This window comes from Tachysurus vachellii, chromosome 12 (assembly GCF_030014155.1).
Source record: "Tachysurus vachellii isolate PV-2020 chromosome 12, HZAU_Pvac_v1, whole genome shotgun sequence".
Classification (NCBI taxonomy): Eukaryota; Metazoa; Chordata; class Actinopteri; order Siluriformes; family Bagridae; genus Tachysurus; species Tachysurus vachellii.
Window position 1 is genome coordinate 2746172 of NC_083471.1, and position 19761 is coordinate 2765932.

The window sequence follows — 19761 nt, forward strand, 5'->3', positions numbered from 1 at the left end:
ACAAAGAAAAATACTTATATACTCCCTATATTTCTACCTCAGTAAAAAGGTAAATGATACAAATATAACAAATGTTTTATTACACTAAAACATCTATATATAAATTTATAAAAATCATAATGATTAAAATAGTTTTGTTGACATTTTGTAGTATAAATGTCGTTAACATGACCTACATTTGGTCGATCCTTGATATTTGATGACGTTCTGAACCACTTTCCTACCATAATGACATGTGGATACGTTTTTGGCCCGATTGGCGAACCATAACACTTCTGCTCGGATGATGCTGAGGCAGTTTCACTCGCGCACAGAGTCATACTCCGTTTCATCCGCGCGCGCTCATGTCACTGAGGACAACATCGAAAGCATCGGCTGTCGCGTGTCAATAAAAACACGCCTTGTCGCCAAGGATACTGGAGTTTTAACGTCATCTTTTTTAATTTTGTTTTTATCCCCGCCAAACGGACCGCGCTGTGACTCTGAGGGAAGCGAGATGTTCAGGTGTCGGCGCCGTTAAACAAAGTTTCTAAACACGCGCGAGACGGCGAAAGAGCGCGTGGAGGCACTGGACTCATACCTGACAGGATTCTTGGCGGGAAAAAAAAAGGCGCGAAGTTTCTCTCAGTTCAATGAAGTTTTATCATCCTGTCAGGATTGTCTGGTTTCACTGAATCTGCTAAAAGAAAACCCTTAAAGCCTTAAAGTGTTCTAGATCCTTTTAAAGTTCTAATTTGTACTGGATTTGTAGTGAATTCATAATTTTATGCTGTTACAGAACTGCAAAGAAGTCCAAGTCTGCTCAGATATCAGTGAAGAGGATGAACAGATGACGTGTAGATGTAGGTATGATAACATGGTAACATCCTGGTAAGAATGAGGATTACATTTGACTATTTATTTCAGAGAACGTGTTAGATGAGAGTACAGGATTAGAGGTGCTCGTTCGTCGAGCATTTGAAAAATGTCCAGCTTTCCGGATTGATATCATGATGATGCTCTTCACTTGAAAACCCTGAAGCAACCGAAGCTATCTAACCTTTGATGAATCTGTTTCGACAATAGTGACCCAGATGTCTTGGGATCGTGAATGGAGTTCCATCTGGATTATAGCGCTGTTACTAGTTTTTCCTTCAGGGAATAATATTTTATATCTTAAATTTCAGTCAGACTGACTCTATTAAGAAAATGCTCTATCTTGCTCTAAATGATGCATGGATCTTCTCGACCGAAGCTGAAGGTTGGTTAACGTCACATGCGCTCGAACAGGTGCGCTGCCGTCGCCCAACTTTGTCTGCAAAGAATTTCACACACTGTTTCATGCAATTTCCATCACCTTTGTTACTGTGCCACTTCTCAGCTACAAGCTGCAAACAGGATATGGCGCCTTGCAGGTTTATTTCACGCATGAGCTGAAATTTTCTTCAAAATTTCCATAAAAACACAGTTCATCTAATGCTATTTAAAAGGAAGGTAAATCACTCTTGATGTTTCTTATCAGTAGAAAATTAGATCAGCACCACGGTGTTGAATTAGCACCTATACTGAATTTTTATTTAAATCTGTACACAAATAATGACCGTAGAGCTTAAGTCTGTGCAGCAAAATTTATTTCAGTACAAAAATTCATTATAATAATTCAGCACAGGGATTATTGCTGTCTGTTTTTCAAGTGCTTCTATGCTTGTAAATGTTATACACAGAATGGACTCAGAACAGTGCATGCAGATCAACTTTCCAAAGCAACTGATTTAAATTTTGCAAGTAAAATGAGCCTTTTTTTAATTTTAGGTTAATCTTTGTTTGTATGCGTCTGCTCACAGTGGCCCATACCCTGGTGCTATGCTCTAGCGCCAATATGAGAGTCTTTGTGGCGCGTTGAGCTTCTCCGTGCCAGTCCACATGCAGGCCAAGAAGCGATACGTGCTAGCGTTGGCGGCAGTCTGCGCCATGCTGCTCGCCTACATCTGCACCCTACATACCACAGAGCTCCAGACACACAGCGAGGAGTCACATTTTTACGCCCTTCTTCCGCATGCCGAGCAACCCTACCTGTATCTGGAGGATGGGGAACCGGAAGAGTACGGACCGCTGGTGCTGCTACGGCGCGAGATACAAAACAACATGTACAAGAGCCGCCGCTGTCGCATGGACACATGTTTTGACTTCGGTCGGTGTCAGGGTGCCTTCCGTGTCTATGTGTACCCGCCAGGCACAAGCACGGTCACAGGAATTTCTGAAAATTACAGAAAAATTCTGGCGGCCATTGAGGACTCTCGGTTCTATACAAGTGATCCAAGTGAAGCGTGCCTTTTTGTGCTCAGTGTGGACACGCTGGACAGGGACAGGCTCTCACCACAATATGTACAAGATGTTAGAACTCAGATCCAGAACCTTCCACTGTGGAATGATGGCAGGAACCACCTGATCTTTAACCTGTATTCTGGGACGTGGCCTGACTATGCTGAGGATTTGGGCTTTGATGTAGGCCAGGCCATGTTGGCCAAGGCCAGCGTCGATGTTCAGAACTTCAGGCCCCATTTTGATGTGTCCATACCACTATTTTCCAAAGAGCACCCCCAGAAAGGTGGGGAGAAAGGTTACTTGACATCCAACAATGTCCCACTTGCTCGGAAATACCTTCTTGTGTTCAAGGGAAAGAGGTACCTCACAGGAATTGGTTCAGAAACCAGGAACGCTTTGTATCACATACATAATGGGGAAGATATGATTTTGTTAACCACCTGCAAGCACGGGAAAGACTGGGAGAAGCACAAAGATGCCAGGTGTGACCAGGACAATGAAGAATACTCAAAGTAAGTCCACAACTTTTATCACGTTGCTACTTCAACGTCCAAGCCAAGGTTGCCAAGCATTGTGCTGCAATTTTCATAAAAAATCTAATATACCTGTCAGAGTGACAGTTTGCTGCCATGGGAAAAGACCTTGCATGGTAATGAGCACTGTGCCACAGAGTTAGCTAAAAAGGCAAGGGACATTGAACCCCATTAAAAAGCTATAATATTATTTTAAGATGGAAAATGCTCTCAGTGGAAATGAATTATGTGATTTATAATATGTGGTGGTAACAATGGATGCCTCAATTTAGGCAACATATGTTCCATTTGTACACACAACTGAGCCATTTTGTGGCTCCAAAGCTCTGGGTTTTCTGTCCTTTTCATAACTCTGAGAAAGCTTCAGCTGTTAACTGAACATTGTGTGACAGCATCAAAGCTGAATTGAGACGCATTGCTTTTGTTGAGCCTTACAAAACACATTCTCTCACACATACACAGTCTAAACGACGAGTACCATAATCTCAGTAATCCATTGCGGATGAGTGGAATTGTGTGTTTGCTTTAGTGCCCCATGGGAAGACTTGGCCTTCATTGTCTTTGGCACTTCACATTACATGTGTGTCACAGGCATTTCTCACTCATGCTTTGTTAGAGAGTCTGTATTTCTGCACAGGGACTTCTGTCACATCGTTAGAAAAGCCCTTTCCCACCCGGCGAGAGTGCACCACAGACTAATTATCAAGACTGAGGCTTGCATTTCTCAGTCCTTCTGTTTCTGTGAAGGGTTTTGTTGATAATCAGATTCCTTTAGAAATGAACGAGGTGCTAGCCAGCGAGCAACACTTTCAACAAACAATTCATGCTATTTTTACACTACGCTTACAATCTTCCAGCTTTTTTTTTCAGCAGTTTTTTAGGTGGTCAATCTACCCAAAGGACTTCTAACTAAAACTTCTGTGACCAGCAAAAAATTGAAATCCCTCAGAGGAAAAACAGTTGAAACATATTCTGTTTCCATTAGGAGAGATCAACGATCTCGATCAATTCCCGGAGGAGCGTTAGTGTGAAGATAATAGTTGGCGCTAGTTCAGGAACCTTTCAGAGTTAAATTTTATTGATCGGTAATAAAGAAACGTGTTGTTTTTTAGGAGCTCTCATGCTTCACCATTTTATAGACACACACAAATGTTACTACGCGACACACTTGATGCACACCTATTCTTCAGGTTTTTTTTTTTAACATGATGCCTGATGGAGTAGTGGAGAACTGGGATACTAACCTATAAAAACATCTGACCTCAATCCTGTTTAAAACTGGGATTATACACCAAATTTACAATCAAATTAATTCACTCAGTGTGGGCTAAATTTGACAGAAGCTTCTGAAGTAACTGACAGATTGCAGGTTAGGGTTAGGCGAGGTTAGGTAAAATGTCATCTAGGGAAATTATAAAGACTTTTAGACCCTGCTGTAGTTTTAGACCCTGCTGTAGGAACAGTTGGATTGTAATAAATGCTCTTTAACCATGTGATGTGTTCCAAATAGAGTTTGAATACTTTCAGTTTAGTGCACATAGAGTGATCATGTTATGAGTGCGTCACTCTTTTGTGGCATGAAAATACCTGCTTCAAAGTCAAAATAACCCAAAGACACTTGATTGCTATGTTCGTAGTGTGGTGATGTGCATTTACAAATTATTAATTCAGTTGACCTACTAATAGCAATTAAACAAGGAAAAAGACACTGTTTTATCAAATCCCTAAACGTTTGTAGTTAAATAAGTGAGTCTAAAAGAGTGGTTTTCAGTCACAGAATGATTCGTCTTAGAATGTATTTTCCATGAAATAAAAAGTTTTAAAATGTCTCAGCTCCCTACATACACTACATATTTCGTAGCTATATTTTTTATTAAGTGTTTAACCTGAACCAAGAATGTTAATACAGTGTGTTCAAATATTTTTGCACATTTTCAGCATAGAACTGAAATTGATGTAATGTTTATAGTTTTAAAAAATTCTAATACAGTATAACACATATAAAAAAACAAAAACTAATAATGAAAAAAAAGTATTTACACCTATACTTTGAAATTGCAACCAATCGCCATTAGGTGTTGGAGTGGGGGGGGGGGGGGCACAGTGGCTTAGTGGTTAGCACGTTTGCCTCACACCTTCAGGGTTGGGGGTTCGATTCCCGCCTCCGCCTTGTGTGTGTGGAGTTTGCATGTTCTCCCCGTGCCTCAGGGGGTTTCCTCCGGGTACTCCGGTTTCCTCCCCCGGTCCAAAGACATGCATGGTAGGTTGATTGGCATCTCTGGAAAAATTGTCCGTAGTGTGTGATTGTGTGAGTGAATGAGAATGTGTGTGTGCCCTGAGATGGGTTGGCACTCCGTCCAGGGTGTATCCTGCCTTGATGCCCAATGACGCCTGAGAGGCACAGGCTCCCCGTGACCCGAGTTAGTTCGGATAAGCAGTAGAAAATGAGTGAGTGAGAGTGAGAGTGTTGGAGTGGAGTTTATCAGTGTGCAGTTAAAAGGTAAAAATATGCAAGTTCAGGACAGAGTTTTGGAAAAGTATCTATCAAGAATTTATGATATAAAATACTAATGACAGTAAGTCCATTATTTAAAAATAACTTAAATCGGTATAGACTGACATCCTGTCTATGAAGTACGCTACCTTGTGCACTCAATCTCCTGGGATGTACTCCAGGTTCTCTGTGACCCATTAGGATAAGCTTTTTAGAGGATGAATAGATGAAACTGTCCATAAAAATCAGCGAGTAGATAAAGAGGGTTTAGCCACTCGGCCCCAGTCAACTCAGAAGGAACTGTCACGATCCACAGCTCCATTGCGAGAAGTTGTTCCAGACCCGGGACAGTGAGAGTATTAAGACATATGAAATCTTGTTTGTCAAAGGTCATGATAGAGATTTGGCAAGGATGTAAAAAAAAAAAAAAAAAGGCATGAACAGAAAGTGAAGAAAGTGTTGGTAGCATCACATCGAGAGTAACTTGTGGCATCTTGGCCTGCTTCTCTGGGTAATCCACTCTTTACCAGCTCACCGCCGGATGCCCATCTCCAGTTGATTGTGCCATATTTTTGTATAAGTCAATACTTATGTGAAACTCTGTTTATATCAAAAGCTTTCATTTCATAACACAGGAAAACAATAACAAATTCTCACTCTCACTCATTTTCTACCGCTTATCCGACTACCTCGGGTGACAGGGAGCCTGTGCCTATCTCAGGCGTCATTGGGCATCAAGGCAGGATACACCCTGGACGGAGTGCCAACCCATCGCAGGGCACACACACTCTCATTCACTCACACACTACGGACAGTTTTCCATAGATGTCAATCAACCTACCATGCATGTCTTTGGACCGGGGGAGGAAACCGGAGTACCCGGAGGAAAGACCCGAGGCACAGGGAGAACATGCAAACTCCACACACACAAGGCGGAGGCGGGAATCGAACCCCCGACCCTGGAGGTGTGAGGCGAACGTGCTAACCACTAAGCCACCGTGCCCCTCTTAACAAATTACATTATGAAAAAGGGTTGTACCGATTGACTAAAGCAGTGGACACAATTGTGCGTAACTCACAGGCAACAGTGCTAATTGAGTCAGCATCAGGTGACCATTACAGAGTTTTCTTACTCTATGCCCTGGACAATAAAGCACATAAATAACCCTCATTTTGTATTAGAGGGCTATAAGAGTGCTCTAATAGGGGAACACTCATCTGTAGTTTAAGTGGAGTAATATATGATCCACTAGCCTGCAAATTAAAGCCTGAGGTCTCGGCCAGCACACACTTACAGTTTAAATAAATTGGAAAGGATTTCAAAGTGGCGGTGCGGTCAATAATTGGCGCTCTGTTAAATTAAGTAGGAGCTCAGAGCCAGAGGAAGAGAGCATTCCTTAAACACACACACTAACACACACACTTCCTGCTGTGCCAGGGTGGATTAAAAATGAGCCTCGCATAATTCTGCTACGACAGACCAGGCTGGGCACAGCTCACACGCTTTCTCATAGTCGATGCTTGATTTCATTATCGAGCGACTCTGAGTCAATGAGAGGCCCGATTCAGAATGCTGTCAGATGTCTTTGTCAGTTTCCTGTTCATTTGCGCCTGCGGGAGAAGGAAGGAGAGACGGATGGAGGGATGAAGGAAGGAGACAGAAAAGGGAACCCTGCTGATAAGATGTATCGGCTGACTCTAAATTAGAGACGTTCACGACCTGCAGATTCATCACAAAAAGAGAGAGAGAGATGCAGAGAAAGAGAGATCGAGTGATGGAGAGGGATGTTGTAATAGGGGTCTGGTCTGACAAAATGCAAGAGGCAGAAGACGGAGAGAAAGTGCTTTAATTAGTGTGTGATTAATGGAATGTATGCTTCTTCAGTAATGAATGAATTCATCTATACATATAACATTTATATAGATGCTTATAAATCTGTTTATATTACCGCATTCATGAGGAACATATAAAAAAGACGAGTTTCTCACTGACATTTTAAAATAAGTTTCACACTGACATTCTGACATTTTTGGTAACATTTCTAGTTAAATTTCTGGAATTATTTAAGAACTGATAAGAAGTTCTACTAAAGCTTCCAGGTATTTAAGGGGAAGGCTCTGTTTTATTCCATTTACATCACAGCGGTTTACCAGTTTAGAGTTTATCCTGAAGACTTTCCTGAATTTTTCAGACTGTTACAAAGAATTGACACCTGGGAGTACTTAAAAAAACTAAATAAACTGTACAGAAAAGAAGTCATTCATCTTCTACTGCTTATCCGAACTACCTCGGGTCACAGGGAGCCTGTGCCTATCTCAGGCATCATCGGGCATCAAGGCAGGATACACCCTGGACGGAGTGCCAACCCATCGCAGGGCACACACACTCATTCACTCACGCACTAGGGACAATTTTCCAGAGATGCCAATCAACCTACCATGCATGTCTTTGGACCGGGGGAGGAAACCGGAGTACCCGGAGGAAACCCCCGAGGCACGGGGAGAACATGCAAACTCCACACACACAAGGTGGAGGCGGGAATCGAACCCCAACCCTGTAGGTGTGAGGCGAACCTGCTAACCACTAAGCCACCGTGCCTCCCCAGAAAAGAAGTCACTTTGTAGTAAATAAGCTAGTTTTTAGGGCTTTAGTAATACAAGACCATTTTAAAACATTGGTGCAAAAATATTTTGCAAAACTACATCATAAGCCCTGGTTGGATTGGATTAGTTTATTAGCAGGAAGTTGGAAATAGTAGGACGTTCCTCCCCAATAATGAAATTCTCATCTGGACAGCGATAAAATGATCACAGGATGATAGTAGCAGGTTGTGTTTTCTACACACTTGGATGTTTCTGTCATGATCATTCACATCACTGTATCCAAAGAGGCTCTACAGTAGAGAAAAGTTGCAACTACAGTTTGGTGTGAACCCTAATTGTTGTACAGTTTGGTGTGAACCCTAATTGTTGTACAGTTTGGTGTGAACCCTAAGTATTGTACAGTTAGGAGTGAACCCCAATTGTTGTAAAGTTTGGCGTGAACCACCATTGTTGTACAGTTAGGAGTGAACCCCAATTGTTATACAGTTTGGAGTGAACCCCAATTGTTATACAGTTTGGAGTGAACCCCCAATTATTGAGGGAACCAAAGTTAAATTTGAAAATACAGCAAAACAACAATCACAAATTACACAAGAAGCATATCGTCGCTGTCGGGCAGAAACCTTTTATGTCCAAATTTGGTCAATTTTATATTTTTTCACATATCGATGCTATTGGTCAGTCCCCACGTGTGTCTGTTATTTTTACAAGTTATTAACCAATCTAAAGTCTTGAAAATAGCTTGAGCACAAATCTCATAACTCCATTGGACACTTCAACTGTCCACCTCTTCCTCACTCCGCGGGAGAGCTTCGCGGCATATTTCTCCTCAAGAAGAGTCGCAACGAATCAACACGTCTTCTGAGGTAAATGTCTTCAAAACACTGGGCTCAAAGAAAAAAAAAACCTTGACCTCCTCTAGTTCTGGTGCTCGTCTGAGGACAGGAATTTAGCGCAACCCTGTGCATTGAAGATAAGGTACAGCGTTTTTTTAATTTCCTGAAAAGTACGGTTTTGGAGATACGAGGATTCCGCCTGACAGCGACGATATATTTTTCATTCCATGATTGGGAACGTGTTGAATATCTGCAGGAGTGTTACTGATTCTCACTCTACAACACTGAATACAGCAGTTAACAGTGTTATAGAAGCCTCAGTCAACCACAATACAGTCAGTTCACCTTTATACCTTAACCTATAATTTTCTAATTCAATTTCATTTGTAAACAAATGATTGCATTTATTAACGTTTTATAATAACCTCAGACGTTTTTGACCATCTCCACTTCATCATGTCAGGCATGTAAGTGAAGTGTGTACTGGAATCCCAGCATGGAGGTGAACACTCAGTGACTCGTCTTATCGTACAGTAAGTATAATTACAGCAGATATAAAGCGTGCGGTTTGAATTGTCTTTCCTGTCTTCCTGAAAATGGCAGATAAATAGCAGATGGAAATGGAGCAACAGGTAAGCAGAGACAGAGAAAGAGAGAGAGACACACAGAGAGAGAGAGAGAGAGAGTGAGAGACAGAGAGAGAGACACAGAGAGAGAGAGAGAGAGAGAGAGAGAGAGAGACACACATAGAGAGAGACAGACAGAGGGAGACACAGAGAGAGAGTGAGAGAGACAGAGAGTGAGAGACACACACACACAGAGAGAGAGACAGAGAGAGAGACAGAAAGAGAGTCAGAGAGAGAGAGAGAAAGACACAGAGAGAGAGAGAGAGAGAGAGAGACACACAGAGAGAGAGAGTGAGAGAGACAGAGAGAGAGAGACACACAGAGAGAGAGTGACAGTATAAGATTGCAGCAGGCCCACCTGCTGTGATGTGTTCAGTAACAGTGTAATGTGTCAGTAGGAGTCACACTTTAAACCCATGTAATGAGGAGCCATGAGGAGAAACACCACCTTCACTCTGCCACAGTGTGCTTACTGGCCTGGAAATAATGGTCTTCAGTTGAATTTGTATCTGCCATAGAAAATATTTTCCATCGCTCTCGCTTCAAATCGGGAATATATTTACAAGGACTAAGTGTATGTTCGGGGATACAGCAAAGTTTTCAATACATTTCAACACGTCAAATAGTTATTCAGCATTCTCCACAGGAAGATCCTGCCTGGTGTTTGTTTGTCTTTTTTTCTTTTCCTTTTTTCCATTTCTTTTCCTGAGATGAATCCTGTCCCATTTGGAAGGTATCAGTAGACAGCTGTCACCTAAACAGAGTCCTTATTTTGGAAGAATTTGTAGGCAGCATTTTAGGCTAAAGCAATAACAAATGTCTGTTCACTAGACAAAAAAAAAAAACAGTAAACAGAACTGGATTTTTTTTTTCTCTAATGCAATCCTAAACAATATATTATATAACAATTGGTCAGAAGGTGGTGATTTAATTTTTTGACGAACTCCACATAATCTAAGATTAATAAAATTAATTCTTAAAAATATTTCACAAATAAAGAAATATACAGTAGTAGATATCGTAATTTATTTAAATATTTAAGTCAATAATAATTGATATAGTCATTTTTTTTCTAATATTCTTTCGAAGATGTCTCTAGTATCAGATTATACTTTTTTTTTCTTAATATCCTTAATAAGAAAGAGAAAATAGCTGCCGTAAAATAAGCGATAAAAGGAACTGTTTTTTTTGCACCTTGCACAATATTAAGTGTAACAATAAATGGATAAAAAGTACAGCATGTAAAACTTTAATTAAAAAAATACATCAAAACCAAACCCTTGTAATTATGAGCAAACTGTTGTGGTATTTGTATTGTTATAATAAAACCTTCAGTGTGGTAACGTTAACTCTGCCTCATCACATTATTTATTATTTTCCTATTCCTGACATTCTGCAATAATACTATAAAGACTGGTCAGCTCAACTCACCTCCTCACTGTGGCATTCACTAAATTCCAGGGGTTTCGTTACCACGACGTAAAGTTGGTGTGTTTCCGGAGGTCTTGGAAAAACGCCCTCTTTCAAAAAAAAAAAAAAAAAACAGCATACAGGTAGATTTATTTTAGAAAACAAATAAACAACCAAAAACTATGGTTAGGGTTAGGGTTAGGGTTAGATTATCAAATAGGCCACGCCTACCCGATGACGCAATATCTGTTACGCTGTTCTGAAATCCCTGGAAATAAGTGCCAGCCTCCTCACTGTACTGAGTGCAGCAGTACTTACTCCAGCTTGCCCTTAACCCTCCGGGTCATACGTCGAACCCTGGATTGGATTAGACCTCATTTGTGTGAAAGCTCTTTTTAAATCAAACACTTTATTATCATTTTGTCTCTTGGCTTATTCTGTGTTACAGCCAGTTCCTGAAGGTTTTACTCCCTGCTCTTTAAAGCCAGGGATAAATAATGGCACTATATTATTAACTGACAGTACTACAGTATCACCAAAATGCCTCCATCCTGTCTTCCTCACCCTGCCACTGCCAGCAAGCAGCTCCCGACTCTTCAAGCAGAGAAAATCTCCATCGCAAGCAGAGAAAGCTCAACATCACACAAGTCTTTCTGATTACTCTGCATGTAAAACAGACTTTATACAATGTTTTATTTTATTTTACATTTAGTCAGATTTTTTTTAGATTATTAAATCCAGTAATGTTCATCATAATGTTACTTTTATTTTCACCAAACTTTTGTGGGAATTTAACACACTGTGTATGTGTGTGTGTGTGTGTGTGTGTGTGTGTGTGTGTGAAGCCAAGTTCTGCACTAATAACTCACCTGCTCTGGTATGACCTTAGTCCACACACACACACAACACACATAACACACACACACACACGCACACGCGCGCACACACACACAGTCTCCGTCTCAGTCTGTTTCCTCTTCGTTCCTCTCTGTCAAACTGACACACAGTGACACACACATTGACACACACACACGGCTCGGTATAATGAGCGAATATTATTATTGTTTTATGTAAATGTCTGGAATGACACATTAGACAGTCTGCAGCAGGTGGCCTCCTGGGCTTGATTGACATTTCAGCTAACACATTTCTCCACAGGAGGGACCTTGTGTGTGTGTGTGTATACGTGTGTGTGTATACGTGTGTGTGTGTTTGCGTGTGTGGAATTTGGCAGTGCTTTTGTAAGCACAGTGACACCCTCCTTGCTTCTGTTCAGTGTATTTTTATTTCCCATGTACATTATAGAAGTGTAGAAGTACTTAAACACTCACAAGAGACAGTTGTGTGTAAATAAACCTGCTTTTGACTTGTATTTTTGTTGTTGTTTTTTTTTCTTTTTCATTTTTTATTTACAGCAGAGCCTAAATCCTGAATCCAGCTCTTCAGTTTCCTGATTAGAATTTTGGACTGGCTGTAAATTATAGAACCGTCTCGCAAGTCTTTGAGCATGTCATAAAATATACTTTATGAGGACTCCAAGTCCTCATAATAACAACAAAAAAAATGTGTGTACACATGAAGTTTGAAGATGTTTATTTTGACACTGTGTGTCTTCGCGTACGACATGAGAACCAAACTGTTATCACGTGTAATTACGGGTTACATTTAACCATAGAGCTTATATACTGTCTGTATTGTTATCGACATGTCCGCAATCTGAAAACTCGAAAGCTCCTGAGCAGTACTGATAACATTTCTGACTGGAATTGACATTTATTTATGTGAAATAAAATAAACAAATGAATAAAAACCTTTAGTCAGTTTACTTAAAGTTAAAGCTAGCTTCTTATCCCACATTTTCTATCAATACAATTATAACATTAATGTTACAGTCAGGGGCACGGTGGCTTAGCGGTTAGCACGTTCGCCTCACACCTCCAGGGTTGGGGGTTCGATTCCCGCCTCCGCCTTGTGTGTGTGGAGTTTGCATGTTCTCCCCGTGCCTCGGGGGTTTCCTCCGGGTACTCCGGTTTCCTCCCCCGGTCCAAAGACATGCATGGTAGGTTGATTGGCATCTCTGGAAAATTGTCCGGAGTGAATGAGTGTGTGTGTGTCCTGTGATGGGTTGGCACTCCGTCCAGGGTGTATCCTGCCTTGATGCCCGATGACGCCTGAGATAGGCACAGGCTCCCTGTGACCCGAGGTAGTTTGGATAAGTGAAAGAAAATGAATGAAGGAATTTTACAGTCAATGTCAGTTTATTGCATCACTTTTAATTCCTGTTCTTACTTTCTATTTGTTATAGAAGCTTTGAGTGATGGGTTTATTTAGTGTCATGCTGGAAAAATCACATTTTTCATTTTAGGCATTTGGCTCTAAACGAAAAAAAAAAAAAAAGAGCTGGGAGTTCGGTGTCATATTAAATCCTCTCAGGATCTGAGCCACACCAAAAGTAATAACTCAAGGTGAGTCATTCGTGAGTTCCTTCTTGTTTCCTTCTTTCTTTCTTTAGCAGGAAATGTAATATACATGGTGTAACACTGTTGGTCAGCTAAGATTGATGACATCCCGAGGTGAGGAGGAGGTGGAGGAGGAGGAGAGGGGAACACAGGAAAGATCTGCTTGTGGCGTTATTGATCTCCGATATGAATAAATCATGTGGTTGCCTCTGATATTTCCACCTTGTACTTTAGTTGTGTTGCCATTGGCGATGAATGCAGGATGTGTTCGTTTTCAGCTGGAGATAAGCAGGTTTCATATTTACGCTCTCAGCTCTGAGGAAACAAGTCTTGCAGAGTTAGCATCTGTAAAAGGCCACGTTTCATTTGTTCCAGGCGCTGTTTGGTATAACAGGGACGCGTGGGACAGAATACTCAATTCATTCTTTGTTCCTTTCTTCTGGATTTGGAGGTATTGAACCCATTAGGGGTTCAAGAAGGGAAAATGAGTGAAGCGGAGTTATTACTTTATCAGATAACTTCCCGTGAGTCACCTGGCTCATGCCAACTGTTTCATTTAATTACTCCAGCAGTCCATTATGATGTGAATTAAAAAAGGGACACGCCCAGGCCATTTCTGGTGTCGTTCCAGCAAAGGTTTTTACTTAATAAAGCATTGAATCTATCTATACAGGTGAGTCTTGCCTTTAAATGTGGGTAGGGATACGTCTAACCTGAAAATGTGGGCGGACTTGGACTTAACTTTAAATGAAAGCAGGCTTTTGTTCACCTACAAACATGGGCAGGTTCATTCTTACCTGAAAATGTGGGCGGGGTTATGCTAACCTATAATTGTAACCAGACATTTTCTAAATGATGATGGGTTTTTCTCACCTGTAAATGTGGGTGGAGCTATTCATATCATTAAATGGAGGCAGGGTTATCCATAAATGTGGGTGCGGTCGTTCTTACCTGTAAATGAGGGTGGAGCTATTCTTACTTGTAAAATGGAGGCAGGGTTAATTATAGATGTTTGTAGAGTGGTTCTTTTCAGTAAAGGTCGGCAAATTTAGTCTTACCTGTGAATGTGGTTATACTTATCTGTAAATGTTGGGTTTTAAGCTTATTTAAGACAGGCTTAATCTAAATGTAGTCATGCTAATTTACCTGTAAACATGGGTGGAGTTATCTACAAATATGGGCGGTTATTTTGACCAATTCTTATATTTGTTACAAGACTTACTCATAAATATAGATGTGCTTTTGCTTACCTATAAACATCAGGCATATTCTTACCTGTAATTATGGGTGGGGTCTGTAGATGTGGGCGTGGTCTGTAGATCTGTGGTCTGTAGAATCAAGCTTATCTATAAATGTAGACGTGCTTATTCTTAACTGTAAATGTAGGCAGCCTTATCTATAAATGTTTATGTTTTTATTATTAAAAGTGGGTGGGGCTAACTAAATGTGGGCGGGCATTCCTATAAATTTAGTTAGAATTGACCTATTTTAGCTTAGTAAAGTCTTTAAAAGTACTAAATATTATCATTTTTCCAGTGTTTTTCAAGATTAATTACTTTTTTTAGGATAATAAGTCATTTTTCAGGTCTGTTTTTGAACCCAATAAACAAACAAATAGAATAGAAATAGCCTATCTTTAGGTGTAATGACACGACCCTGAGTTCCACCGTCATCTCTTTTTCTTTCTGCCCCTTTTAAACTGTCTGGGTCTTTAACAATTATGGATCCAGAGCATGTGGTATCCAGTTAAAGGACACAGATGTGTTCTGGTTAATTTTCAGATAGTTGTTGTTCGTAGATTGAAGCGAATCCGTGACTGGCTTACGTTAGGACAAATCTTTGCAAATCAGCAGGCGACATGCAACCGAGGAGAGCGGCGGTTATGGAAATTAGCGAACTCGCTAGAACATTGCAAATTGGCGCAAACATGCAGAGAAGGAAAAGAAGTGTTTGTGGTGTCGAGGACCGTTAAGAAGGAGAACTGCAAACAAAACCGAAGCAGTTGTGTATGTAGAGGCAAGTCTTCTAATGCTTTCTTTTTCTTAGATTTGAGTTTGGATGACATGTCTATGTGTGAAACGGATGTAAAGAGTGTGTGTGTGTGTGTGTGTGTGTTAAGTTTGTTTGTGCCGTTAAGCAAACAAGGTCACAGCTGATTTGTGACTCCATCTGGCAGGTCAGTCATTTTTATGGCTGTGTTTATGAAAGGTGACATCACTGGGAATAACCCTTCCATTCTGTTCACACTGTCATTTAATATCCATCTACCTGTCCAACACTGCTCTCTCTCTCTCTCTCTCTCTCTCAAACCCAATTGGCTCATTTTCAGACAGTAGTGCGGCTCCAAATCACAGGTTTCTATTAATACGTCACTGTTTCTATCGTAACAGCTCATCAAAGCTCAAAGTGCCATGTCATTGAAGCCTTAATTAAAAAACAACATGTTAAATGTTACTTAACAAATTAAAAACCAGTAGTGTCCTGTGTCAGGGTTCACACAATACACACAGATCTACCTGTAAGGAAAAGAGTGGGCGGAGTTATGGGGTTGAAGCATAAATTTTTGTATTAGGGATACATGATGAAGATATAATCAAAGGACCGTTTTGCAAAAAAATTAAAAAAAAGGAAGTTCATTATGAGTGCTGGGACACCAGATTTTCAGCAGACCTCTGTTTAATTGGATGCTTGTTTACCGTAATAAATTCACAAGGTAGCAGCGGTGACCGGACAAATTAGAGTCTGTTTTAAATTCAGGATATCAGTGTCGGAGTGGAGATCAGGTGTGTGTATGTGTGTGTGTGTGTGTGTGTGTGTGTGTGTGTGTGTGTGTGTGTATGTGTGTGTGTGCTGTTTAAAAAAAAAAGGAAAAAAAAATCCCTGTGAGAGAAAAGCACTTCGTAGCCACGAGCTCTTCATTCGTTACCTCACAAGACATTATACAGATCCATAACCATGGCCAAATTAATTGTTTCCACTAACCCTAATTATGAAAAAGCATCCAGAAGAAGCTGGGTAAGCATTTGAAACCGTCGCCACTTTTCAGTTTGATAAATCTCCAGCTGCGTAGGCTGTCTTGCTTTCAGGAGCCGGGCATTCATTTTAACAAAAACTTGATTTACTGCAACATCAATACCGACTTTTCCAGAATTTTCTGGCTGAAAACGTGAAGCAACCAGCGTGAGCTCGGCATTCATTACATCACAGTTGATATTTACCACGACTCGCCATCGATCAGCCGGAGTCAGACTTCATTTTTTTCTTTGCTTTAATTTAATTTGACCTTCACAGGACCTGACAGCAGGTAAGCTCATGTTCTTACAGATGCACGTTTTTACTGCTGTGTTTATTCTCACGTATCTGCTAAAACCTGAGAACGGTTTACTTCGAGTTTTTGCGTTTTCTTTGTGTGAAATTGTCACTTTGGGTTGTTTAATTTTTCTGGTAAATAAAACACTGTGACGGTTTGTAGCTGCTGTTACATAAGCGATCTCGATTTACGGAGCCTCAGACAACGTTAATTCGAACAGTACTAAAAACCACAGTGGAATTTTCTTCAGATCAACAAACCAGATTTCTCGACTGTATTTCTATAACTGTTGAACTGTTGTGTCCGTTATCTAAAGTAGCTACATGTTGAACACGCCCATCCCCCATCCCCTCACACACTCCTATACACAGGGCTGTTTTTTTTAATCTCCCTCTGAAACAATATTCATTCATTCATTCATTTTCTACCGCTTATCTGAACTATCTCGGGTCACGGGGAGCCTGTGCTGGGATGTACTCCAGGTTCTCTGTGACCCATTAGGATAAGCTTTTTAGAGGATGAATAGATGAAACTGTCCATAAAAATCAGCGAGTAGATAAAGAGGGTTTAGCCACTCGGCCCCAGTCAACTCAGAAGGAACTGTCACGATCCACAACTCCATTGCGAGAAGTTGTTCCAGACCCGGGACAGTGAGAGTATTAAGACTTATGAAATCTTGTTTGTCAAAGGTCATGATAGAGATTTGGCAAGGATGTAAAAAAAAAAAAGGCATGAACAGAAAGTGAAGCATGTTGTTGGTAGCATCACATCGAGAGTAACTTGTGGCATCTTGGCTTGCTTCTCTGGGTAATCCACTCTTTACCAGCTCACCGCCGGATGCCCATCTCCAGTTGATTGTGCCATATTTTTGTATAAGTCAATACTTATGTGAAACTCTGTTTATATCAAAAGCTTTCATTTCATAACTCAGGAAAACAATAACAAATTCTCACTCTCACTCATTTTCTACCGCTTATCCGAACTACCTCGGGTCACAGGGAGCCTGTGCCTATCTCAGGCGTCATCGGTCATCAAGGCAGGATACACCCTGGACGGAGTGCCAACCCATCACAGGGCACACACACACACACTCTCATAATCACACACTACGGACAATTTTCCAGAGATGGCAATCAACCTAGTACCATGCATGTCTTTGGACCGGGGGAGGAAACCGGCACGGGGAGAACATGCAAACTCCACACACACAAGGCGGAGGCGGGAATCGAACCCCCAACCCTGGAGGTGTGAGGCAAACGTGCTAACCACTAAGCCACCTTTGAAACAATAATGAAGTTTAAAATGCAGAACAATGAGAACTTTGACGAGAAACCAAAGAAGCAGCGTGTCAGTGAGTTTTGCGTATTTCTTGCACAAATAAAGCTACGTGTTATGGTCATGTGGAATATGAGTGATCAAGCGTGGCCATGCCCCCTCCAGCAGGTCATTTAAATATGCCAAATTGAGGTCATGAAAATACACCGTTTGTGGAATGTTGTTGTGTTATTTAAGAATACAGATTCCTCGTAAATATTTGCTTGTGAAAATTACGGTGGGATTTTTAGACACTTCGCTAGCCTGAAAAGATACGAGGTGAAACAAGGGCTGAAGGGAATTGGAAGAGGGAAGTGGAAGCTTTGGCCTTTAATCTCTTAGCACCAAATCACTGTAAAGCTGTGCAGTTGCCCAGATCGTGCTTTAAAATCTATTTATGAGCATATTAGGGAAAAGAACAACTACAACCTAGAATACGACCCTGAGGTTCGCCGTATGTCTGGATCACGGGTTTATGATACGTGTGTGTGTATGTGTGTGTTCGGGGAGAAAAGAAAGAGAAGAAAGAGCAGGAGCGATAAAAAGGGGATTGATTTATCCGACGGTGATGCCACAGAGCACGACCTTCTCCGGGGCCTGACTATGGATTCAATCATACAGTGATGGAATGAGAGAGAGAGAAAGAGAGAGAGAGAGAGCAATGGAGTAATTGAATGATAGCTGGATGGATGGATGGATGGATGGATGGATGGATGGATGGATGGATGGATGAATGGATGGATAGATGAAGGTACTCATTGGATATGGTCTGTTTTTATTGAGCGAGCTGTACACTCCTGCATGCTGGAGCGCACAAACGTACCTCAGCACAAAGGTCAAGAGATTTTACTGACAGCTGAATATTTGAAGACAAAAAGACTCGAACCCTTTAGACCATGACATGTGTGATTAATCTAATGTGATGTTTTTTTAACCACGTATGAAACTGAAATATTTTAATGCCTTTATGTTTTTACTCAAAACTGATGAGCGAATTCATCAAGGAGTTCGTCGACAATTCCCTGTGTACATTGTTGCCATAGAAACCTATCATACAACAGATTTGAATCATTTGCATCACTGAAATTGTTATCAACAACCTTCTGACCAATCAGATTCGAGAATTTCAATCCTGGTTGTCACAAAATGTAAATATACTGTAAATGCAGGCATTAAAAGGATGCTAATCCGATGTATCCTGGCTTGCTATGGACTTTTTCCGGAATGTTTTTTTTTGTCTTCCTGTGACAACAACCAAGCAAAGGAGTTTGAAGTAGAGCTAGTCACATCTGATCTCTGCTTTCTCTCCTTTCTCTCCTTTCTCTCGCCGTGTAATTTGAAGACGCTTCAAGAAGTTTCAGGCACAAGAGCACGTTTCTATCAATCCTGCTCTCTCTCTCTCTCTCTCTCTCTCTCTCTCTCTGTCTCTCTCTCTATCTTTCTGGAGTGAAAGAAAAGTTAAAGTTGTTCAGAAATGTGGGCTGCGCTAAATAAAGACACGCTAGAACAGAAAAAGGGTTTGGTTTTTTGTGCTGCAAGATTTTTTTAAGAAATACACCTAATACAGTTGCAGGGATTGTTTAGCAGCTAAATTAAAAACATTACAAATATAGATTAAAGATGCTTACACACACACACGCGCGCGCGCACACACACACACACAGGTCTTATTTTTCATTCGATCGTAATACACTGTAGTAAAAATTCCTGTCTGCATTTTTAGGTCGTTATGCCCTTAAAGAATCTGATGACACAGTGGATTGTTAGATAATTGTGGTGTGTGTGTGTGTGTGTGTGTGTGTGTGTGTGTGTGTGTGTGTGTGTGTCGTAACAGATGGTGAGCAGTGTGTTTAGAGGCGCTCCAAATAACA

General features: G+C 40.9%; 1 protein-coding gene and 1 long non-coding RNA gene across 2 annotated transcripts in view; both read left to right on the forward strand.

The window, feature by feature from the left end:
* The first annotated feature begins 420 nt into the window (after positions 1–420).
* LOC132854431 (exostosin-1) overlaps positions 421–19761 on the forward strand; it is a 151742-nt gene continuing 132401 nt past the window's right edge. Inside the window, exons 1-2 of the mRNA XM_060882829.1 lie at positions 421–1473; positions 1792–2816. Coding sequence (XP_060738812.1) covers positions 1903–2816 — 914 coding nt within the window. The 5' untranslated portion in view covers positions 421–1473; positions 1792–1902. The remainder of the gene's footprint in view (positions 1474–1791; positions 2817–19761) is intronic.
* Positions 16157–19761, forward strand: part of LOC132854436 (uncharacterized) — a 3702-nt gene continuing 97 nt past the window's right edge. The window contains exons 1-3 of the long non-coding RNA XR_009649254.1: positions 16157–16281; positions 16415–16570; positions 19725–19761. The exon at positions 19725–19761 is cut by the window's right edge and continues 97 nt beyond it. This is a non-coding gene — a long non-coding RNA (uncharacterized LOC132854436). The remainder of the gene's footprint in view (positions 16282–16414; positions 16571–19724) is intronic.